This window comes from Brienomyrus brachyistius, chromosome 10, assembly GCF_023856365.1.
Source record: "Brienomyrus brachyistius isolate T26 chromosome 10, BBRACH_0.4, whole genome shotgun sequence".
In the NCBI taxonomy this organism is placed as follows: Eukaryota; Metazoa; Chordata; class Actinopteri; order Osteoglossiformes; family Mormyridae; genus Brienomyrus; species Brienomyrus brachyistius.
The window spans coordinates 1,813,579-1,838,994 of record NC_064542.1 but is presented as its reverse complement, the minus strand read 5'-3'; the positions used below and the strand labels follow the sequence as shown (position 1 = coordinate 1,838,994).

Here is a 25,416-nt window from a genome sequence, read left to right as displayed (position 1 = left end):
TGAAACAAGATTCTTGTCTGGATTTGTACTCTCTGAATGTAAACTTTCCACCTTTTGAGCACAGTAACATTAAAATTTGAATATATCCATCCAAAACGTCTTTTCTCATTTTTAAATGAAGAACGTTCTTCACAGAAATGACTGCATATCTTATATCTGGAATGTAAAAGCTATCAACTGTCTCGAATTATCTATAACAAGACACATGGAAATGTGAATAGACCACAACCCCATTATCTGTTGACCTCCATTGATCACACATCATTGCTAATAGCATTTTTATGTCAAATCGTTACCATCATTTGTTGATTTCAAAAATAGAAAGACTATGGTTTCCAGCCTGCAGGATATAGACATGCAATTAAAGGAAATGGTTTCTCTAAATTCTCCTGTAATTTTGTGTGTGTGTGTTTGTGGTGTGAACCCTGTGACAGACTGGCATCCTGTCCAGGGTCTTCTTCTGCTTTGGGTTTTATGTTGGCTAGGATAGGGTCTAGGCTCCCCGTAAGTAGTTTGAATATAGATGAATTGAAGATTAGAAAGGGACTACTATGGGCTATCAGAATGGCCAGTGGCCCCGTTTATTTTTGTATGTCTATGTTTCAGTTGTTTCCCTCCCTTCCCAGAACACCACAAATTCAACACCAGTGTTTCTGGTTATAAGCAATATCCACAAAACACATTATGGTTAGATATATCATCACTTTTGTTTCTTGCATGCTTTTCACAAAGAATTAAAACAAATTCCAAGCATAAACGCCAGTAGAACATGCTAATGACTTACTGTTGGAACATGGTATAACCCAAAAAGATAATCTGCTTGACCAAGGTAGTTCACAGAATTTTATCTATACGTCTTTGTGGTTGACAATTGAACATTAATTTATTATACTTACAACTTACATCAACATTGATGTCACTGAATATTTCTCTGTTGGTGACCATTTTTTGCACGAATGTTTCATAATAAAGTATTTCAAACTGACCATCCTTTCTGAACCAGATTTATATAACACCTAGCATACAAAAACATACAGTCCACCCAAAACGAATATGCTACATAAACAGTTAAAAATATTTCCTGTTCTGCAGCTCCGCAGAATGCAGACGGTGACAACCAGGCATTTTATCTCCGCGTTTGTAAAGTTGTTAGCAGATGCCTTACTGCATTATTTGTTCCTTAGGGAATGCTTAGCTTTACACTCCAAACTCAAAGAAGCAAGGTTGTTCCTCAGTAAGAGTGGAGTGGGAGAATATTTTGAATATACTAGACCCTTCTTTAAAGGGCAACTGTCTGGTGTCAGTCTCCTACAATACGGGGTGGTGTAGAGGTATCTGTCACTCCGTGAGACGGAATCAATGTGCTCCTGCAATCTGAATACCCAACACACCCATATTATAGATTTTTTGAAAAATGAGTTGCAATATATGCATGATAAATGCATTAGCTATGCTGGTGCTCAAACCAAGATTGAATTATTTTAGCACATGGTGAAGGAGAGAAGGTAACATAGGACCAAATGAAAAATCAAAAAATAAAATCATTCATTTAGAAACTTGATACTCTAAAACACCACCATATTTTGACATTATGAAACCAATTTCCATTTCTATGAGGCTGGAAAGCCATCTATCCACAGCAATACACCACACATTTCCTAAACAATAATAAAAAAAAACTAACAAGAATGGTGGAGATTGTGAATGGGGAATAGTCTGTGATTATTTATTCAGTAATGATACTGTAACAGTACACAGCTCCTCATTCAATGAATGCAAATACATTTTTAAGCACGTTCTGCCTACAGTACAGTGCGTAAATATGCCAACTCTGCCTGTTTGTGAATGTGTGTGTATGGGAAGGATGGGTTGCAATTATATATTTCATACACATTTCCTATACAAATTGCATGCTTTGGTTAAATCCCATAAACTGGTAAATAAAAAATGCCTTACAGCCCTGAATTTAGTGCTGGGGAAAACGCTCTTTCTGCCTCCCTATTAAAGTTGACTGTGTGCATCTGAATTGCTCTGCTGACTACAACATGCCTTTGCCATTGGGCTTTTGGCACACGCTCATGATAGATTTTGCCGACGTTTGCCTTTACGGTTTTGCATGCGTCTAACTGCCAGGATATTGAGACGTATGGAGAGCAAGCTGATTCATCACACATCGCCTAATGAGGCTCGAAATATGGCGGAGATGAAATGACACAGGGCGAGCACTGCAGAAACGGGATGTGTGAGAAGTATCTCTACGAAGATTATAAAGACCAGGTCTTAAAAGTGAGAAGGAAGTGCTCCTGTTTTGTGTTTTAAGCCAGGTTTCAGATTCGATGAAAGGAGATCAAATCCCATGTACCTCCTCACGCACATATGCTATGTATGGTCAGGGCTCCAAAGATCTGAGAAGTGCCCGCTGTCGCAAGGAACCGTTGGTAGGGACTTCGTCGCTACGTGTGTGTCCATGAGTGCATGCTGCTGTGTGTATACTTGCGTGGGTATGCTTACGCGACTGTGAGAACGGTATAATCGGAGAGTCACGTGCTGTTCATGTCGGCTGCTTTGGCAAGGGCTGCACAGAAAGAGGAAGTGCGCTTGACTGTCTTCTGTAGCACTGTCTGTGGTCCCAAGGAAGACCTCACTTCCTCTCCCCGTGCCTTAGATGCAGCATGTACCACAGAAGCCGTTTCAACAGCCATTTTCTGGTTGTGTTTCCGTGTATTCGACTATTCATACTTAGGGCTGTGCTTGAGTTTCAGACAATTTTTTATTGTACCGCAGGTAATTTTGACCCAGATTACACAGCACCAAAACCAACCACAACAAGGCCAGATGCACACATGATGTTTTTTTTCCTTCTGGAAGCTTCTCTATTTCACTAGTGAAATGGAAGCACCCCAAAAAACTACCCTTTACAAAAGGCTTTGCAAAGAGCTTAACGTGCTGCAGCTAGAAGCAAACCAGTCTGGGGAAAGACAACTTGGTGATGGTGTGAATGCAGCAGGAAGTGAAACGAGGTCACGGACGTGGTTGCATTTTGGGACAGGGTGCATAATAATAGCAGAGGATGGCTTGTGTGTCATCGCTGTGGAGACGGATGGAGTGAGTAACTGAAAGTGTCAGTGGACTGGTGCATGTGTGTCTATGGAAGCATAATGCATGCACAAGTACTATGAATCACTTCAGCTATGCAGAGTATGAGAGAAAATGACACAAACCTTTCTGAAAATCTATAAACAAAGCCGCACGGCACCGTCTAATGTTTATATAGTACAAGAACAGTTATGCTGGCATTTAACCAAGACTTTCCATTGATGGAAACAAATCCAATAAACTACCTTGTGTCTTTTCTTAGGTGTGTTTGTGCACCAAGATTTCCAGTATATGTGACGTCTGCCAGAAGACGCCTAACCAAGGTCTCATGGCTTCCCCCAGGCCTGAAAGTAAGATGTCACGCTTGATAAAAAATTACTGCATTACAGAGAAGCATCACCTCGCACGTCGCACGAGATGTTACGGGAAAACAGGCTGCGGCCTGAGCCCTCCGCTCTGGTCGACTTTCATTGTTTACACTGACATTTGGAAGCGTTGGTCACGTTTGCCCTCAGAATCAAAGCCAATTCTCTGATAAATGAGGCACCACATCTTTTAACTCGGGGATAAAAACAAAGTAAAGATATGTGCAAAATGAAAGTTAATAATTTAATAACCACTGCAGTTTCCTAGCATTTCAAGAGACCCACTGGAAGTACAGGATGCGGGTTTCGGTCTCTTGTCTGCAGCTTAGCTTGGAACAAAATGCTTGGCAAATTCCTGGAATAAATGCAGCTACTGGAATAAACCCCTTTTTTAAATAAATAATGACAAATAATTTTTTTTGTTAGCTTTGAGAGTGTGTGGGTTTTCCTTCCAGATTAAAAAGTTGACTAAAGATGTGAGTCAGGGTGCTTACGATTCCTCGATTTTCAGGGATGGGCTCCAAATATGGAACCATTCACACAGAAATGATGAGTGAGAGGCATGGTGTGAGGAGACAGATCTGAAGGATGGTGGGAAAGGGACTGTGGAGGTGAGACTGCTGGGAGATCACATCCCTATTAATCACACTGTTCTGAGATTTCCAAAGCAAAATTCAGTGGCACTCCCTCTGAAGGTCCCCCTGCAGGTGGCCAACGTAACACCTCTGTCAGCCGTGCGTCAAGCCTATTTTAGTGAGCAGATCACGCAACTGGCTGTGCTCATTCATGCATGTGAGGATTCCCAACAGCGCTGTTATTTCTCATGAAGATGGGTATTTTCAGAGTGTGGAAAAACACAGCATGTGGCCAGAAACTGTCATACAAGAGGGCTTCAGTAGAAGTACAGATTTTAAAGTACTTTCCAGCAAGTTCTGTGTAAGGGACCATTGTTTGCTATACAAGTGTGTGAGATCATGCCACCTGTACTATTAGCTGCGTGTGTGATGCGTTGTGAATGTATGTGTACACATGCACATGAGCCCTCTGAATATTTGTATACATGCCAACTAAATTAGATTCTGTGTGTGTGTGAGGCTCTATGTGTGTATGTGTGTGTGGGGGGGGGGTTGAACTGTGAGTGTGTGTATAGCCGCTGTAGTTATTGTCTGTTGCATGTATGTGTGGGCTTTGCGAGTGTGTGAATTTATAGCAGCTGTATTGTCTGCTGTGTGCATGCACCTGTGTGTGCGTGGGGGGGGCGAGCTCTGTGAGAGAGAGTGTATGCATGCCAGCAAGCTCTTTGTATCTGTGTGTGTGTGTGGACCCCTGTCAGACATGTGGCACGATGCCCACCCTGGGCAATAAGAACAGCTGTCCCTCTGTGAAAGCAAGACATTGCCCTTCGCTCCATGACTGTCTCTATTATTCTGGCCATGGAGGCGGCCCCAGCAGATCCCGCCCACTGGCCCATCCCCTTCTACCCGGGCTGCCCACTCATGCTCAACGGCCCGGACATCAGCCTCAGCTCGGGCTCAGGCACGCAGCTGTCAGGACATCCGCTGGCCGGGGGGGGGGGCACCGATCAATGGGCACAAAGTTTAAAAAAAAAAGAAGGGAAAAAAAAGTCTACGTACCACCTGCCCAGCTGAATTCACCAGTCTTCAGTAAAAGCAGCTCTTTGGCAGCCTCTGCCCAAATGCAGCTTTAGACTTCATTAATGAGCTCTGAGGAGACACTGAGAAACAAGCGCTCTCTCAGGCCTGGACCCTCCGTCACAGCCCTTACCATCATAGGAGCAGGCAGAGATAGCGCCACTTGCTCCTAGCCGGAAACCTGCCTCTTTGTTATTCACCCAGCGAGAACGGAGGCAGAAACAGGAGAGGTCTGGCTCAGCCTCTGCCTCACCCTTCCTGTCAGCTTCATGAAGGTCAGGTTTGGAAGCAGAACCATGCCCATGAACGTCTTACTTAAGGCCTGAGCGGCGGATAAACTAATCGCCTGAATCGCCCGTGAGAAGCGGTGGCTGACTCCGGCCTGGATGTGACTTGGGAGTTCTCACTTTCACAACCTCAAAAATAGATGTCCCAATACACATGAATGACACAATTCCAGAGCAATCAATGGGAGTGTCTCGCTTGGGTGGCCGAGCCCTGCGTGGGAACCAGGTATTGCTCAGACAACCTTAAAACAATCCCACCATTACCATATACAGAGATGTACATGGATACATACTTTTAAACCACTACACCGATTACATGAATAAAAAATAGACATTAATTTGGCTCAATTTTTCAATCAATAACCTTTGCGATGAATAAGTAATATGGCATTATGCCAAGCTGTAATAGCTTTATCAAATATTGATTATATCTTCATTCCTTTTTATTGCATGGGTTTAGGATGACTGGAATATTTCTGTGGCTTGGGGAGTAGAGCCAATAAAACCAGATCATCGGTTCTGGGATCCAGAGCTGCCCTACTGCTGTCATGTTTTTGCGTAAGTCAACTTCATCAGCGTCAGCACCACTCAACAGCCACACACAGCATTTAGGGCACTGAGTATTTTCCTCGACTCTTTCATCAACTTGCTGACTATTCAGTAATAACAATTGAATTATATTTTAGGCTTAAAAAGATGGCTTCTACAGGGCTTCCGTGCTCCCTGTGAGCGTTCTTCTCATTTCACAATTCATTTGTTTTTCTTCTTCTGGTTTTAATTTTTTTTTTTAATTGCCGCATCCTTAAGTGAGGTACTGAAGCTGTTACAACAGATGGGGAACTAGCCAAGAGCACAATGCACCACTGTCAGAGCACAGACACATACGCACACAGATGCACAACCTACGCAAGCAGAGTGCTAGGTGTCGCGTGAAAGTTTAGCATGTCTGGGTTAAGCTGCGAACTCACTGAACTCATCCACAGTGTTACGTGCAAGCCTGCCTTGTGTCTCCCAGCAGGACATCCATGGGTGTCCTTTCACCTGCGGCGGAGCAGCGCTGCTAGCATGGCTGATATCGACTGTCATCTCACAGAGGATGCGGTCACAGGCAACCATCTGCAGCACGGCTGCCAGCGTCAGTCGTGTTGTGCAATGTTCTCTTGCTGCACTGTTTCTCATTAAATATTCATGCCTAGGCAAACACTCTTTCATGTTGTGTCACGCGTTACTTGTCCAACGTGACTCACCACCTCTTCCCCATCTTTCCTGGGATGATTCAATTTAAGTGCCTCGTCTCACCTGTGCATCAGGCGGGATTTGCCAGGTTTGCAACATTTTGGTTCTGAATCCATATCCCTGAAGCTGAGATACCTTCCAGACTTTTCATTGATTTCTGTCCTAAAACACCCAAGTAATTCATTTGTTGACAAGTATTAAAAATTATATTCTAACTTGAACGGTACATCCACTTGATCGGAAGGTCGCCAGTCCAAGCCCAGCCTTGGCACGTCTGCAGGTCCTTGACCAAAGCCCTTAACCCCCAGCTCCCTGGGCGCTGCAACGGGTGGCTACCCTTCACCACCAAAATTGCTCTGATGGAAAAATTTCCCTGCGCGGATCAATAAAGTATCAATTATTATTATTATTATTATTATTGCAGGCTGTCTATACAGAGCCCATACACATACTGTTGTTTTTAAGCATACAGAGAGAAAAGTCGTTTTTTAAATATAAAACCATTAGACAGCAAACTTCAGAAAATATCTACACAAGAAGCTTCACAAGCATTAACAGAAAATCAGCCAGAGTTACAAGCAGCCCCATTCTTCTGACCTCATTTCTTACCCCCCACTTGTTTTTATGTCTGTGTGTCTGCTTTTATAGGGCAAACCAACCACCCACCCAACCAGTATCTACCAAATAATCCACGTACTGGTCACCATGAAAGGCACCGTGCACGATGCCATCCACCCTGCTGCCTTGCATAAAAGCCACCGCGCCGTCCACCATGCTACACAATGTTCCATCCATCACACTGTCTATGATGCATCCCAGCATGCTGCCTGTAGGCCCTGAGTGTGTTTTGCTGTGTTCTTTCATGTAGAAGGTTTTCCTGCAGTGATATAACATACTACCAGGCTTAAAACCCAGAGATGCAAGCATTTGCAGAACTTTTTTTTTTCTTCCTTTGATCTAACGTACCATTTGCATAGTGATTCTGGAAGCTGTTTTAAGTACCAATCCATTCCCCATTCAGAAGCTGCATTCACAGCTGCCAGCTTCTCCAAAAACCTTTCAGTACTTCTCCAATACGGCATACACAATTGTTTTCATTAGAATTTTATTTTTATTTTTTTAAATCCCTAAAATCTGAGGTAGAAGGTTTGTGCATTATGGGAAATCAGTTGCCTGTCTTCAGTGTAAATGGGCTCTTCTTTCATTTTCCCAAGCTGAAGTGTTCAGAGATGGATTGCAACATAGGATGACAGAGCAGAATGTCTACAACACCATGAAGAGGACAGGGGCCAAGGGGCAAACGGTCAGGCCTAAGCTGAAGGAGGGGAAGTACGGCAGGTGCTTCCCCATGCACAAATATAAATCTTTATGTGCATATACTTATATGTATACAAACACACACACACACACACACGCATGCACAAAGTCTAAACACTTTCAGTAAGTTGGTTAAAGACAAAATGTGATTGTCTTTCGGAACAGAGGAAGTCGCTCTGCAACTCTGCGAAAGGGCAAATGCAAGATGGGCTATTTTTTTCATGGAAGTGTTACTCTCATTTCTAATGTCACAAAAAAATTCTACTCATTGCTTTCAGTTAATTAGCATAAAAAACAGGAACAAAAGCAACCGACTTAGATTATACAGACTACATCACATGCACAGCTGTTGTAATATCTTTAGACTCTGCCCTAAACCAAGACCAACACACGAGACACACAACCCCTACGTTTGCTGCCCAAGGCTTTCTCCCACCTCCCCTCTACCTCAGCAATGATGGACATGACCCCCCCTCTCCCCCCCATATGCCAAGGTGAAAGCTGCCGTATGCAGAAGCAGGCATGGTGAAATGCACAGAGTCTGCAAACTTGCGATTCACAGACTATAGGAGTGTGGCTTCCTTGCTTGATACTGCGGCTGCAGAACTCTGCAGTGATGCAGGCTTGCTGCTTAACCTGATTTGCCTCAAACAATGGGCAACAAAATATATGACACTGACGTAATTCAATATTGGTAAAAGTTTACGCTTTGCAATTGGACTATGTAGGGGAGTGGCAGTAGAGCGAACACACACTAAGATTTGCTGCCCCCGCGCTCACGGATTTTCTTCTTTATCTTTGCTAAGAAGGTGTGGGTGGCCTCAGGAGATAAAGCCATATTGGACAGTAATGTCAATGTAAGACAGTAATGCTACTGTTAACCGTTACATAAATGTTAACTGGTTACATTTTAAGACAGTTATTAACAACAAGACCATTGCAATGAGGTAAGATAAGGTCCTTTTAAACCAAATAAACAAAACACTTTAGGTGAAACAAAAGAACAAAAAATGATGATTTTTAGTTCATTGTCAGAAGGTATTTCTAAAAGGCTAGCAAACCAGATGGAAAACATCCAAGAATACAAAAAACTGCTTCCCCACTTGGAACTACTTTTCGTGTCATCGGGAGAAACCGCCCGTAATGTCAGAGATCGCGTGTCAGTGACAGGCACCGAAACACGGCCGTGCCTCACCACCGTAACCTCACTCAGACCACAAGGGCTGTCACTAAATACTCATCTCCGATAACCCAGTGACCATCAGGCTTGCTTTACTGCTCAGACGTTCACAAAATGAAGTCATTCCAAATCAAACTTCCCTTTCCCACATGGTCAGACATGGGCAGGCTAACCTGGGCTGTAGTAGCCCAAGTTGTTGGGGGGGCCCCAATTTTTAAGTGTTTTCTGGTTGCATCAGCAGCATTTTATGCTATACATCAGCCCCCAACAACGACTTTAACCCCGAGGCCTCCATCCCCCTACATTCTGCCCTGCTTTCCCATGTCACGCATCCCAGGCCATACCTCGCTTTATCATGTCACTAACACTAAGGCATAAAAAAAGAGGACAATGAAATGCAGGGGCTGTATAAGGAGCAAGACCACAGCTAAAAACATTTTGAATGTTTCTCTCCCACAGAAGTTCTTGACGTGGCAGGTGCAATATTAGTGCAAGTAGGAAGAAATGCAAGCATCTTTCTAGTTGCACTTTCTCCCAGTTTACTCCTGCAGATTTTCTGGTTTGTCACAATATGCCATCTAGCAGAAATCAGATGACAAATGCGCTCCTCTGATCTCAGTCCCCTGGGGTGCTCTGCTGTCTTTCCGAAGAACAGATCACCATGCAGCACGCAAGGCAGCGAAACACCTGCCAACAGAATGATGCCACTTGTACCAGAAGCACTAGACGACACATACCCTGAAGTGTGCACCTCTTCCTTATAGTAGATGGCCAATTCCCTAACCCAGTTTGCATCCTTTTTTGGTCGAACTGCTTAGCATTGAAGCTACAAACAAGGAATGCTTGTGAGCTGTTTGGAATTTACCTTTTCTTTCAACCTTGCATTACTTTTCAACCTTCACAAAATTCTTACTCTACATTAAAATGGGCCTGTACGGGTTAATACTCCAGCGAAACTAGTCATCCACAAACATGCCCTCTATAAGACCCGAAATACCTCAAAATATAACATACAGGCATTATACAGAAACATTATTGTGCAGAGCACCCACTGAAACATAACATGCAGAATGTATCTGTAAATAGAGCTCACAGATAAAACATCTCCATACACACCAGCCACACACTGGATAAATTCAATATTTAGCTCATAAGGAAACAAATGTGTTTCATTTACTGAGCAAAATGTCAGTATATTAAAAGTTAATAAAGATATAGTTATTAAAATGGTAAAACTTTGTGAGATGTCAGGTGCTGACTGCAAAGCTGCCAGCCTCGATACTCCAGTTTCCTTTCTATCACCAAAAAATGCCTTGAGTACAGTCTACTAATGGTTTACTCACTGTATTTAAACAGCTTTGGCTCACACAACCTGTTCCCCAGCTCTCCTACAGCATCCCCATTTTTTATATCAAGCTCTGCTTTTGCCTCAACTGTAGAAAATCCTTACAAATACTCCCCAGCTCTTCCTCTACTAAATATACCAAAATTTTTCTCAAACAACCAAGTGAAAAAAACAAACTTGTCTTCTTTTCCTCTGCACATTTCAGTCATTTCCTGGTTCAGCACTTTAAACTTGAACCTAAATGTTAAGGCTGTTTTTTTTATTCCTGCACAGGAACACAGGTTTCACTCGTCTTACCACCAGATTCTGTGTGTGCGTTTCTCACTCTGTCTGCCTGTTCAGCTCTCATCTCCACACCCCACGGCCAGGGGCTGCGGGCACCATCCGTAATGACTAAACGTCTTGATCGTCTTGCAATAGCAGTGAGCAAGTGTGCTGCTGGGGGGTGGGGGGGGCACCTCAAACATCATTTCCTCTCTTTTGCCAAGCATTTCCCTTTTCGCGCCACTGCTACTACTTCACCTGTGTGATAACTTTTTGAAAAATGTCTTGCTACAACCAAACAGATGTGCAGAATTCCCAGAGAAGCTGCCCAACTGGGTCGTAGTCTTAACATAAGGACTGGATGAAGGGCTGTAAATCCCTGCTAATCTGTGCGATTCGAAAGACAATCCTTACCTCGGTCTTTTATCCTCTTCCTTCCGCTGTCATGTCATCGTTCATTTCTCTCTTCTTTTTTTTCACCCCAACTAACTGTTCTCTGCCTTGTCTCTCTTTCTCTCTCTCTTTCCCTGGCTGCTCTGTATCTCTCTCTCACTCCCTCTCTTAAAAGATCATTATCATTCTTCGCTTAATCTTTCTTCTCGTTCTCATGCAGACTGCTCCGAGCTCAGGGTGGCTTGTTTTTGCTCGTATGCAGGTCGACTTCTTTGCTCTCCTCCCTCTGTTCACTCGTTCCCTTTTGCAGATTCAGTTTCATTCACATCACGGCGAGACCCAGCCCTCTCCTCCTCCCTTCACACACTACCTCTCTGGTCACCCTCCCCCCCTCCTCTTTTTGCCAGATAAGTCAGAGACGCCAACCAACAGGATGTCCTCTCTCTCTCTCTGTCTCTCTCTCTCTGTCTTTCCTTCTCTTCTTCTGTAAAGCTGATTTGTTTTTAGGCTGATGGTTGGGAAAGCTAAATTAAACCATCGGTACACTTGTGCATTGTGTTTTTTTTTGTATAAAGATCCTCTCCAGTCATCTGTGTTTACCAAACATTTAACGATAATGAGGTTTCTGTGCATTGTTCTAATATCAGGAGTGTGGGTGCATATTCCACCCAACTCTCACTGTGTGCTTGTTACTACAGGAATATTGTTTATATCAACTCTAACACACAGATGTCATCAAAAAAAAACATAAAATACCTAACATACAGAACAACCCAACTCAATAAATCCGGCGGTGACTAAAATGATCTAAAAATCACTGTTTTTTTGGACATCATTAACTCAAAATTCCTACTCAGATTCTGAAAATTGACATTTGTGAATGACATCGCATGCGACAAATTAAGCAAATTAACTTGTCGTCTTAGTTCATCTGATTCAGCCATGGGTTTTGTCCCAAGTACATGGTGCCTGCCGTCAGAAGGTGGACACGGAAAAGATACCAGAACCACTGACTAGAAGAGAAAAGATTGTCTGTAAGATTTTACTGAAGTAAACGAGGTTATTACCAGAGATGGTGCTGCTTGACTTCGGAGTTGAGCTGACATGGCTTTCATGTTGTTCCCGTTTTCAGTTCTGTCCAGCTCCTGTAAAAAGTGCACAGGTTAGAGCAGGGGTAGGGAACCTGATCCATGGAGAGCCGGTGCGGGTTTTTGGGACGGCCTCTCAATCAGCCAATAACAGTGGATTCCAAGGACTGGAGTTGAGAATCGCTGCTTTATTATTGGCTGACTGAGAGGCCATCCCAAAAACCCGCACCGGCTCTCCATGGATCAGGTTCCCTTCCCCTGGGTTAGAGGAATCATACTAAGGAAATCTTATTCATAAAACCTTCACAACAGAAACCATGCTGTAATTGGAGTTATTACCCATTCACCTTTCCAATGGACTAATGAGCTTTTAATGCTGACTTTTAACAAGTTAGTGTCAATTCTTTTTTGTGTTTTTCACATTTAAGGGTCTGGTTTGGGTTCTACAACTTCTCGCTGCAAACGATGACACCAATGTGACAGCAAACGTATGACATGGCACTTTATTAGATAGAATGTCATAGGATACCATCTTAAAGAACATACTTGAAGTATTTATTTGATAGTCTGAAAACATGGAAAATGGTCAAAAAAATAGTAAAAAGATGGATTTAAAAAAACTTCATGTACTTCAGATACAAGCAAGTTCTTGGTTTTAGGAAATGAATGCTTATAAATACTAGACGAATAAGCCCTTGTTAGTCATGCATACTTAATGCAAATAAAAATATATCCCAATTTGTTGAGAGCTGTTGCACAAATACACAGAACCTTCATCAGCGTTGAAAGGGGTCTGTACACTTCCATGACATATTTGACACAGTGTGATCCATGAAGACCGACCATCCATCTTCTAATCAGCTCTCCTGGTCAGTGGCGCAGAGGCCCCCCAGGGTTAAAGATGTCAGTCTTACTGCATGTGTTTGGACTGTGGGAGAAAGCCAGATACCTCACAGGGAGAACATGCAAACTCCACACCCGCAGTGGAGCTAGGATAAGAGCGACTATAACCTGGGAAAGTGGTAGTACAATGAGATTGCATGTAGTCCCTTCACGGACAACTGCTGAGAGGGAAGGGGGTCAATAGCTAAGCAGCATCACAATGCACCAAAGATGGGAGCATGTTTAACTCTTTAATGTGCCATCCTGATCTCCAAGGTTATTTTTCTGATTACCTGGGTCAGAATAGCAACCCATCCAGTGAGGAAAGATCTCGTGCTTTTAACATGCTTAATGAACACAGAGGCTAGAGAGAAATTTACAGGCTACCTCAAACTAGGCAGATAGATTTGGTTTCAGCATTGATAGGGACCAAATTAACCCCAAGGCCCTTTGCTCCCCTAAACACACAGAGTACTCCCACAATGTTGGTAAGGGGCATGGCCATACCCAAATATAAGCCCTTGTGGACTATTCATTTTCTTTATCCACAAGGATGCAACAGTATAGTACATAATCAGGGAACCAACCTTTACTTTACGTTAGACAGTCACCTCGTAAATCACGAGACCGTTTACAGATGTTTTCGTGTTTAGTCACACAGATAAACAAGTCGTGTAAAGCCTGATTAATTGATATTATTTGTCAGTGATACATTTATTATAAATAATGTGCCGCTACTTATACAGATTGAAATCTTATTAGAATTAACGTCCTAATATTAAAATAAATGCAATGACACAACGTTGGTTTTTGTCTGGTTCGGTCACACGGTGTAATGGATCAAATTATACGAGGCAGCAGATCAGAGAAAAGCAGAAAGGGGCTAAGAGGGGGTCACAGCGGGGTATTGTTGTACGAGGAAAACTCATTTACCCCTCAAACTGTCTCAGGATAATGAGCATCTGGAGGTGGGACCTTGCCCCTCTCCTAATTACTAAAGTCGGTCCGGGCCATATGTCGGGCCGTGCGGTATGCCCATGATAACCCAAAAAACGACGTATAATAAACGTTGACTATTAACGTCCATATTTTAGCTTACAAAGTAAACGCGGCGCTAAGCGAACGACAATTTAGGAACAGTTACTGGTACATAACGCAAGTAAAAGATATTACCGTAAGGGGGGCAGTTCGCGGTCAATAGACCACTATTGAGGAGAAATTTGCATGCCTAGACTAGATGAGATAAGGCCCACTCAAACAGTTATATTGTTTGAAAATAACTGTTCGTATTTATATGTACTTAAGAGGTACGTAGAGACCTGATAGATAATTTTCACTAAACTTATATTAGGTTAGCGGCGCTTCACGTTAAAATACGGCATAATGCGCGGGAAGTGAGTTCAACGAAGCCTTCATTTTAAAGAAACTGTTCTTAAGTATAACTGTTCAGAACCTCGTGGTTCTGTAACTATATATGTAACGAAAATATCAATATTGCTTGTAAACTGCCTCAATTACACTAATCGGAAGGTGGATTGCAGTTATAAGATGTCATCTAGAATCGGACAGCGACACCTGGCGTCCATTATAATTATATTTCTCAGCTATACTGACAAGTTCAAATTCATCCTCAGTAAATCAAGGGAGATTTCACCTATTCTCCTTATATTTCTGCAGGGCTTCTTCTGTTTCCTCGTTCTCTACTCTTTCCAGAGGTGTAATGCGACATTATAATTCCGTCAATAGATGTTAGCTTCGATGGATTGATGTCCTGTTCATACTGCAGTGCTCCATGACGTTAATTGTAATAGGCGTTTAATGTTATAGCATGTAACACCCTCTTAAATCAGCACCCGACTTCGGAGAATTGACTGCAAAAAGATTTTTAAATGTTTAGGTTAATATTTGAAAGAATTGAAATTTTCTCTGGAAATTTTAGTAGGCAATATCATGAAAGCTTTACCTGACAAGCTTAAGTAAACTGCATTCTATGTATGCATGTAAATTTTACGGATTTCACGGTTTGGACACGGTTCATTTTCTTAGGGGAGATTGAGACTCATCGATCTGGGATGTCTGGAAAAATATTTATAACTTTATTAGACTATTAAAAGAATTTTATTAGGATAAATGTTATTTATCATATACAGTATAGATCAATAAAACTGGACACTTGGTTAATATTGTATATAACAAGAAAAAGAGAGAAACTGCCGTTGTAAAGCCCACATTTCACATTGGAATTATAAAATAGCCAATAAAGTAAAGTGTAATGTAAACATAATTGCTTCTGGTGCTTCGGTGTAACTCAGTGCAGACACGTAAAGCAACACCTTATACTTGATACTTAAAAAATCAGTTTAATGCTTCAATGCTTTAATGCTTCAAATTATTTTTATTTCGTGTTAAACATGATATACAGTAATGATGCACACATTTATAAATCATTAGATTTATTTATATTGCAGAACGTTGTGTTATCATAACTAAATGTGTTATATAGTGATTTCCTTCGGTTTTGTGTTGCTTGAGCCAATCACGCCGATCTCTCCTGCCTTGTGTGCCCATGGTAAGCAGGCTAACACAAAGGACTACAGTCTATTGTCTGTGATCTTATCTCCCTGCCAGAGACGTGAGATGGTCATTCGTCTCCCCCTGCAACGAAGGAATCTGGATGAATTCCATACCAGCCGGTCCAAGGTACTTGCACGTTATCACTGTCACCTCTCCCTAATTGATCTTAATTTGCGGCTCTAGAATACACCCCCTCTATACTTTATTTAATTTGACTGAGTATAGTTAAAAAAAAAGAAAGAAAGAAAAAAGGAGGGGAGGGTGGGTCACGGATGCTAGCTGTAAGTGCTTTTCTTTTCTTTTGACTTGGAAGCGGCAGCCTGCGAGGCGAGTGCAGCTGTATGCAAATGGCGCCTCGGGCGGTGCAGGCCGCGGCTCGTTGGCCGCCCAGCACCAGCACATGGCCGGCGAGCGGCCGCGTCCAATCACCTACGCCGACCCGGCCTACCGGGCAGAGATCCTCTCTAGCCGTAGCAACAGGAATTACAACATACGTTCCTTTTGGATTAGGGCCACCAAAACAAAGGGGGGGGGGGGGGGTTGAAGAAAGATTAAAATTTTATTGTCAGTAGAGATAAGACAAAAGAAGAAAGGAAGCAATAAAGTCAGTGAAGTTGATAGGACGGCCCAATAATCGAGTTGAACTATTAATTGTAAATGCATTTTTAAAATATCATTGTATTGTATTGTATTTATTACATAGAACATATGCATTTCATCTATTCCGTATACCGACCACTTTTTAATATACAGGCTAGCTGCCAAAATTAAAAGCAATTTATGGAAGTTAAAAAACTGAAAGGCATATGCTAGTGAAATATAATACACAGACATACTGTTTCCATCTCGCAGCGGTCAGAATAGCGAGTCGCCCACCGTCACGCACATAGCTACTGTCGCGCATTCCGACAGTGGATGCATATGTCTCCAATTGTTAGATAGCCTATTTGCGTCAAACGCTTAAACTTTACTCTCTTCCTAACTTTATGTAAGCTAACATCTAGTAGAACAAAATGTAGGCTGTTGTATTAGCAGGATAGTTTGTGAGTTAGTCCGCCGAATGTTTAAATTCATTTATGTGTACGCTACTTTTTCATTATTTACAAATACAAAATTGACGGGAAAATAATCTGAAAGTAAGTTTGCACACACAAAATGTGAGTACCCTGGGATATTTAGCAGTTCAGGTTCAGCATTAGGTTAAATACAGGCTTACGTAAATATTGTTTCATGCAAAATCAGTTAGTCTCATGATTTGTGAAATTAGCATACGTTTTTTTTTCTTCCGTGGGGCTTTGTATGCATCAAGGACCTGTGAAATTTTACCATTTGATTGCTATTTAACAAAAGGCCATTTTCTCCCTGTCGAATTCGATAGTAAATGTTGGTGATTGATCAATAAAATGTACGATATATAGGCCTAAATAATGGAGGGAAAATCGAAATCGACAACGATCGAGTACACGGAGCATCATTGCGCCGCTATGCCGCTATATTGTAGTTGTTTGAAAAGCGTCCAGACGTTTTACACATATGCATGTTCTTGTACTTGACATAATATATTTCGTCTGACAGTGGAGTATGAAGGGATGTCACCAAGTCCAACCGATGAGAGGCCTTTTGTAGGGTTCGTATTGTTAAAATATGACACTTTCTGAAAATTTGCTTTCTGGAAAATTCATCTCAATGCCATGAATCCCAGCTAGATGTCATTCTAAATACATGTATGCCCCTTGAACACTATTTAGAAGAGAAAATAAAATATTACTAAAGAAATATATTAACTGCAAAGTTTAACTCCCGTTTTGCCAGGTGTCCTATTTTCAATATACTCGCCATACACACTTACAAACTTACAAACATCACAGAGTAAAAACACGATGATCACGCATTATATATATGCAGGGAATGTTTGTTAGTAGTTAGAATTTGCCTGTGAAGCACGTCTTTATATTACACAGGCAATTTCGTAAATGCGTAATAAATGGAATGCAGTTGCATAAATCATAAGTATCAATCGATGGCTTGCGTGTAACCAACTATCGTCAAATACGTCAAATATCGTCAAATCTATATGTGTTTTCTACCATGGTACATATTTTGAAGAAATGTGCAGTTCAGCGTTATAAAGTTACACCGTTTGTGTCTGTCCGAAAGTAATGGGTTAAATCGGACAGGACCCTAGAAAAGGCTTAATTTGATTTTCCAGCTTTATGCAAATACCGGTCATGAGGTCAGATCGGGCGCGTGGCTGTGCTGCAAGGCACACTTTCAGACTTACAATTCCGACATTGAATGAAAAGAAAGGAGAGAAAGACGCATCCCCAGCACACAAACCAGGCTCCCCGATCCTCTTAACCTAACCGGGGGAAAGGCAATAACAGTCTCCATTCCCCTGAGATAGCAAAAGAACACCACACGACGCCTGGTATTCGTGGTTTGGAGAATTAATAATTGGCGAGTTCAGCGTAAACTGAAACTGTAGTTATTTTTCCAGAAGTGTACTACATTCTGTGCTAAACACTGTACCTGCAATTTAACGGTTTTCTGAAATATGGATTCATTATTGGTCTGCTTTTCATCCAAACATGTTTTCCTTTAAGCATTTACTTTTTATAAGTTTTGATTCAGTAGCTATGAAGCTGACTGTCGCTACAATGTACATATGTAATTTGAGTATATTAATATATTCATTGTTTATTTTGATGAAATTGCCTTAATACTCAGACTTGCCGTATTCTCTAAATCACATTTTAGCATTTAGGATTATTAGTTGTCACTTGTATCAGTCGTTAAGTGTAATCAGGTATGTTTATCTATCTATCTATCTATCTATCTATCTATCTATCTATCTATCTATCTATAGGCCTACACGTTTTGAACATCTTGATTTATCTACAGGACGACATAAAACTTTAAAATCGCATTTCATAAAAAATGAACAGCATTTTAAATATTTAAAATGTAGCCTATGCATAGCAGAAAAGTACATTTAATAATAATACTATGATTATGCCTTGAAACAGTAAATGTTTTAATACAATAGACCATGTCAGTTTTATTATCAAATGGAACGCTTTGTTTAAAAAAAATACCACGTCAAAAACAAAACAGTGAATTAATAACAAGAATCCGTTAAGCCTCATACCCATATGCGCGCCGCAGAGGGCACGCGAACACTATATGTTCATAGATTTTTTTAACATCTTTTGTTTGCGGTCTAAGAGCATTTGTAGGACGCACATCGCATTCTGGAAGTCCCTGATGCTGATCGAAATGTATTCCTCCCATTTTTCTTTTGAGGGGGTGTGGGTGGGATTTTTAGGAGTCGTGCTGTGAAAAGGGTTAATTTCGTTGACAATAGCGGGGCAGACTTCCTATTCTTAGAATCAGACGTTCAGGTGGATGTATGCAGAAGGGGGTGGGTGCATCACTGTGAGATTCTGATTGAGCTCGTTTTAACGTTTTTACTGCTTCAAAAACCATTTGCAAATTTTTACATCCTTTTTATTTAACTTAACCTAGATATACGCACCCTCTGCACTACCTCTACTACCTAGCCACCCTACCCCCTTCACAGACATAACCCCCCCCCCCCTTTTTCCATTCTGTTGCCCTGTTGAATGAAGACAAAGGTAGGGCACGTGTTTGTTGAATGGAGTCCCGGAGGAGAGCGGGCGAACAAAAGCTAGAGAAGCTTGGCGTGTGGCATGGCCCAATCTACATAATTATAAGGGACCACGCGTCAGGGAGTGGGGGTGTGACGAGGGGGGTTGACATCTGCCGCTCCGCTCCCCCGAGACTCGGAGTGGATCAAGTTGCCGGCCCGCCACTATTGGCGCTTAGGCTGCAACCATCTGCGTTCCCTCGGGCGCACAATGGGAGCTCAGTGCCTTTAAAAAGACGAGGTAAGGAGAGAAGTCAGTGTCACAACGCGGGACCGCTCAGCCGAAAAGCTCTCGTTTCTTTTCACTGGCAGTTAGTCTTTACATTTTTTTGTAGACGCAATCTTGACGGTTCTCTGCAGGTATCTCAATTTGGAATACCGAAGTCGCGATGCCACGGGGTTTTTTGGTAAAGCGCACCAAGAAGCCTGGCGCAGTCTCCTACAGGGTGCGTGAGGAGTGTGTGCCAGCTCAGGGTTTCTTAACAGCAGTCTACGCTTCAGGCATGCCGTGCTACATCGACAGAAAGCATATCAGGACTGCGACTTTGCCCACGGACTGCAATCAGGTCTGGAGCATACAGAGTCGGGTAAATTTAGGCGGGATGCCTGAAGCTCAATGTCCCCCGACTCTCAGTCCAAACCGGCCAGTCAGTGCGGCGTACCCCCAGCAGAATACATCGGCCGAATACTTAGATCGCAAACTGAACTCCAGCTCTCCCGTTCAAGCCGAGTCTTTTCCTGAGCAAAACTTTGCCATCAGCGGCACAGGTGTGGCGTTCCCTCCTTCTTTGGCTGAGATGACAACGAAACTGGGTAACGCGTGCAAAGAGCCGGAGTCCACCGCCGTCAAGCGACCCGCCCCCACAAATGCCAAAGCCAAGCAGACACATGCCAAAAAGCAGAAGTCCTGGAGTTCAGCTCATGGAGATAAAAAACTAAGTTACCGGGATGAAGTTACAACGTCGCCAGTTCTTGGTTTGAAGATCAAGGAAATGCCGGAGGAAGACGCAAAACCGCGGTCCAACAGCCCGCTAGGTGAGTTCATTTGTCAACTTTGCAAGGAGAGATACGCGGATCCACTAACCCTAGCGCAGCACAGGTGTTCCCGCATCGTCCGCGTCGACTATCGCTGCACTGAATGCGACAAAGTCTTCAGCTGCCCCGCCAATTTAGCCTCCCACAGAAGGTGGCACAAGCCAAAGACCCAGCCGGAGGGCAGTTCCGCAGAAAGCGAGGAGATGGAGTCTAATTTGACTTCTGTCGTACAGGACCAAACCATTAAGATTCGAGATGGACGCACACCATCTCCGCAGGTTTCTGACTCTGGATCCGAAGAAGATCTGGCCTTCAGTTGCTCTCTATGTTGCAAGAAATTCAGGAGACAAGCTTATCTAAGAAAACATCTCGCTCTACACAACAGGCAGGCCACGGCTTCGGAGAGCGCACAGCCTATAGAAGAAAAAGTAAAATCAAACCCACAACAGAATTGCTCCGGCGAGCTTAGATCTCTCTACCTCGGGAAAGACGCGCAGGGAACGGGATCTGCAGCCGGCAAGGTGTACCCATGCAGATTCTGCGGTGAGAACTTCTTCTCCTCTCCAGGGCTCACAAGGCACATCAATAAATGTCACCCAGCAGAAACCAGACATGTTATTTTATTGTCTCAAACGGGTTGACAAACTTGGATATGGAAGCTAACCAAAAAAAAATACAAAAAAAAAACACTTTGCCAGTTTTGACCATCATCTTGCATGTGTGCATGTTGCCTATTTCTAATGCGTTGTGCAAAAACCTGGCGACGACCTCAAGGATTAAGAGTCAGCAGCGCAATCTGTATAGCCAATTAGCTTTTTATATGTGCGTTTTTTCTCGACGTTTATTCATATTAAAGTCTATTTATTTATTTATGGCCTTTCATACAGAAAATTTGCTGCTTTTATGTTATTACTGGGATGCGTTTATTAGGTATTTGCCTTACAATAAAACATCATTGTGAAAATTCCTGAGTATTTTAAACCCAAAATTGACCAAAACGCATTTTGTATTTTTATATGTTGGTATGTTCTTATATTTAAGCAATAAAAATACAAATAACTCCTTGTTCTCCGTGATTACATTTATTAAATGGTTTGATGCGTCTATATGTCTTTATTCGTTTGCCTCGTGTTACCCATTTACCACAATATTCCATTTTTCCCACTTTTACATAAGCGTTTGTATAACTTTTAAATAAGAGCAGAAATTGCAATATATACACCAGATACTTATCTAGATATCTGGATTAGAAACTTATGAACTGTTTCACTGGGTGTTAATGAATTATTCATTGAAATGCTACAGTGTTGTCTGTACTCTATTTACCCGCAAAATACTTAATGATTTTTTTCCTGGTAAAATTAAAAGGGCATATCACAATCTGGTTCAGAAAACCGACCACGAAACGCGATGCATTAACAAAACTAAAACCAGCTGATAATATTCATTCCATATATTATTAAAAATTCATATAAATCATCGAATGATTTAAAACAGATCTTAACCAACTTGAAAATAAGATACAAAAAGCTGACGGATTTGTTTTTCTGGAACATTTGTTTTATATAATCATATTATTCCATTTTATTAATATGTTTATCTTTTGTGTTTCATAAGTATCATATCGACATTTACTGTAGTGAAAGTAGGACGCCTTTCTTTACTGTTCGTTTTGTTTCCTGCAAGTCTGCTTCATAATCTACCGTTTTTTTTCCTTTATCTTGAACACTGCTAACCAGCTGCCTTCCCCAACGCCTCTTCTTTCACTCTCTCCTTTTCTCCTTTTCTGTCTTAATTGTCCAGTCGCTTACTTGATAGTCGGGTGGACGCCGCGGGGGGCGGGGGTGCGTGGGGGGGTGCATGTTGGAAGCGCCGATGGTCTGTAGAAACAGGGCTTATGAGGGATTGCTGAACGCGACGGGTAGCTGCAGCCTGTTCCCGCTTGTGCAGGAATGCCTTTGATAGCCTCCTACTTACAGCCAGGAATGTGTCCGCTTGCACCTGCTCCGACACGGCTTCGGATTCTTCACAACTTTCCCTTTCTTCATGCTTCTTATTGACCCAATATTCAGGCCTCTAAGCCTGCACCCCTCCGACTAAGACCCCTGCAGTCAACCAGTACAACACAATTCTTACTGTCGCTAAGGATAATGCACATATATTGCAGGGTGAGGCACAGCATCCAGTTGTAATTAGTGTTTAGGGCGACTATTGGTATATATTCGCAGGAAAGGACCACAGCGGAATTTCTTCTTAGTTACATCGCGTGTAGGATTTTCACCACTCGAAATATAAATATGTAAACATAAGTAAGTGTGTGAAACGGTTTTGTAGAGCTTTCGGCATAACATATGTATTCTATACGTTCCGTATAATAATATGGGAAATAAATAAATACACTTGGTTTGTTAAAATGGAATGAATGTAGTGATGAACAATCGCAAAAAAAACCTACAAATAATTTAATGCAAAATCAATGCAACTTTATTAATGAAAGGCTATTGTATCTTTTTTTAAAATTAAAAGTTATATCTGAGTTTTTAAAGTAAGTAAAAAATTACCCCCACCCCCACCCCACAATGGACACTCCACCCCATGTTCAGATGCGGTCTGTAGTTCATGGTGGACTCTCCCGATGTTCCCCTCCTTGTGGTGTATGCGGATTAGGGAAGGCAGCACGTTTACCTGTCTTATGATTTCAGCGATTGGTCTATTATGCTCTGTTTCCCATCAGTGCCATCTAGGTGGCCTTTAGTGGTTGGATGGGACAGATCAGCGTGTTGTCATTTAACAGGAGGGAATCCCCCTTCGTGACAGTGTTGCTGTCCTGCTGAATCACACAGGCATCTGTTATGCCACATACTCTGACAAAGTCAAGCCTTCAGGAAGCCTCAAGAAGCAAGCAAAACAAAGATTTAGGAGTCTAAAGAACATCTCTTAGTTTTAGCAAAGACCACATGAAACTGATTCTGCTAACTACCAGGCGAATCTTTAGAGAGGATCATCAGGAAATTCTGACAGGCAAACGTTCTCTCCCCAACCAACCTGCTGCAGAAATCGTAAAAAAAGAGACACGCTTTTATTTTCTTGCCTTGGAGAGCTATCTACAAAAGAGGTCAATATGCTTGTTGGCTGGCATGCGTCACTGTAACGGTATTTTTGCCAAGATGCTCCAAGAGTAGAAATATGTGCCAGCAGAATGTGCCAAATTAACGAAGGTTTCATGAAAACATTGATGTTACGTTACCCAGATGAATGACCCACGGAGAGGCAGAGCTTAAATACACTCAGAGGAACTAGACTCAACAGAGCCTTAAATTTAGGAGTGGAATGTAATTTTCCACAACAACCTATTTAGTACTGTGACATGTGTATCCCTGAGCTGAAGAAGAGTTTACCTCATTAACCCAGGAATCCTGCTATGCAGTCAACCTGTCTGACATTCCTAAAATGTGAACACAAGTGCACTGTTTTTCGGAAAGCAGATGCCAAAGGCGTATCACATATGAGATGCTATTCCTGAAGCTAGTCTAGATATATTGATGAATCCAAAATTTTGCTGTTTTCTGCATCCTTTAATTGGATTGTCATCTTTCATATATCGTAGTACGTTTAACTTATATTAGATGTTTTTTGGCTGAGATCATTAATCAGTTTATGGTGTTGGACTGTAGTAATGAGAGTAATATTTTCACAGGTCGTAAATTGAAGCAGGCTAATATTTTACCACTTTGACATTCGCGTTTCAAGTTTCAAGTGTTATTTGTCGCACGGACAATCATACACAGTATTGCTCTGCACTGAACTGCATTTGCCACTGCTCTCTGTATTGTGCTGAAAGATGTATTCAGTTCAAGGAAAAAAGAAATAGCATAAAAAGATAAGAATAAATCAGGATAAAATATATGAAATTTAAATTATAATTATAAAAACAACATTCAAGATAAAATAACTGCAAATCATGTATAATAACAGAAGTACAATCGTGCAATTGCAGTATGTAAAGATGAAAGTGGGCAAAGTGACGTAAAAGTGACCTTGTTAACTACGCACTGCGATATGAATCGGCTGCGGATAGAAGCTTTTCCTCTATCTTTCCAGTTTGGCCTTCAGAGAGCAGTAGCGCCTTGCTGACTGCAGCAGTGAGAAGAGATCATTGTTGCAGTGGATAAGGGCTTTTTTTATTTTCACTGCTCTGTCCTTGCATTGCTTCCTGTGAATATTTTAGCCATAACTCAACATTGGATCAAAAAGCTTTGAATCTCTGAAAATCCGCCTTGAATCCCCAGCCCCATGACCACAGTGACGTGTCTGTGCGTTTTGCATAAGTAGCACGACTAGTATCAGACGGGTCAGTCCATCTCAGTCTGGGTCACTCTGCCCCAGCCCTCTGGGACCTAGAACCGGGCAGCTGGGAACCCGAGTGACCTTGACAGTGACCGGTCAGGGTAAGGGAGGTCAGAGAGCAGAGGTGAGTCCGGCGGCGCTTTCGTCTGCACAATAGGCCCAGTGTGCATTTACTTGTGACCGTGACACTCCATGCACACAGGCGCTAAGCTAACCTTTCATCGCTGAGCCATTGTGTTGTTAGCGTTATCCCTAGTTAGGTTTTCATTTGGCTCATGGAGGCATTTTATATCCAACGCATCCTCAGGTGTGTGACTTTAAAATCCCTCATTCCTAATATGTATTCAAATAGTGCTTTCTACACCAAACCCACACAAGTACCATATTTACCTTATAAAGGCTAACCACTGAAATCAAAAGTTTGTGCAGACAAATAGATATATTATCATATTCAATGTCACCTTCTTAGAAATAATCATAAACCCAGTTAATTTTATATTGTAACGATCCAAACAAGAAGCAAAAAAAAAAGAAAAAGAAAGAAACGAGTCATATAACTAATGCATTAGCGATCGTAGGCTTCCAGCGAAAAGCATCTGTGTTCTCTTTAGGAAAGAATACAGTTGGACAATAAAAAGCAATCACGGAGGTAAGGCAATCTGCTTTACAACTCCCAGAGCAGTGGTTT

At 42.0% G+C, this 25,416-nt stretch overlaps 2 protein-coding genes across 12 annotated transcripts in view; one reads left to right on the top strand and one right to left on the bottom strand.

The window, feature by feature from the left end:
- The window catches only part of LOC125750255 (signal-induced proliferation-associated 1-like protein 3), a 39,780-nt gene extending 28,278 nt beyond the window's left edge, over positions 1 to 11,502 (bottom strand). For 10 of the 11 annotated variants that reach the window (XM_049027741.1, XM_049027747.1, XM_049027749.1 and 7 more), the window contains exon 1: positions 11,157 to 11,502. The gene's annotated coding sequence lies outside the window, so the exon portion shown is untranslated. Of the gene's footprint in view, positions 1 to 10,775; positions 11,076 to 11,156 lie in introns of those variants that run through there. The other variant, XM_049027742.1, reaches the window with a different exon arrangement.
- A 7,990-nt stretch (positions 11,503 to 19,492) lies between these two features.
- Positions 19,493 to 21,410, top strand: LOC125750256 (insulinoma-associated protein 1a-like). Its single transcript, XM_049027755.1, has one exon. The coding sequence runs from the start codon at positions 19,736 to 19,738 to the stop codon at positions 21,020 to 21,022; it is 1,287 nt and encodes a 428-aa protein (XP_048883712.1). The 5' UTR covers positions 19,493 to 19,735; the 3' UTR covers positions 21,023 to 21,410.
- The last annotated feature ends 4,006 nt before the right edge of the window (positions 21,411 to 25,416 follow it).

Bases quoted from the DNA above. Each gene is read 5' to 3' on its own strand.
- LOC125750256 (XM_049027755.1), top strand. From the start codon at position 19,736: ATGCCACGGGGTTTTTTGGTAAAGCGCACCAAGAAGCCTGGCGCAGTC.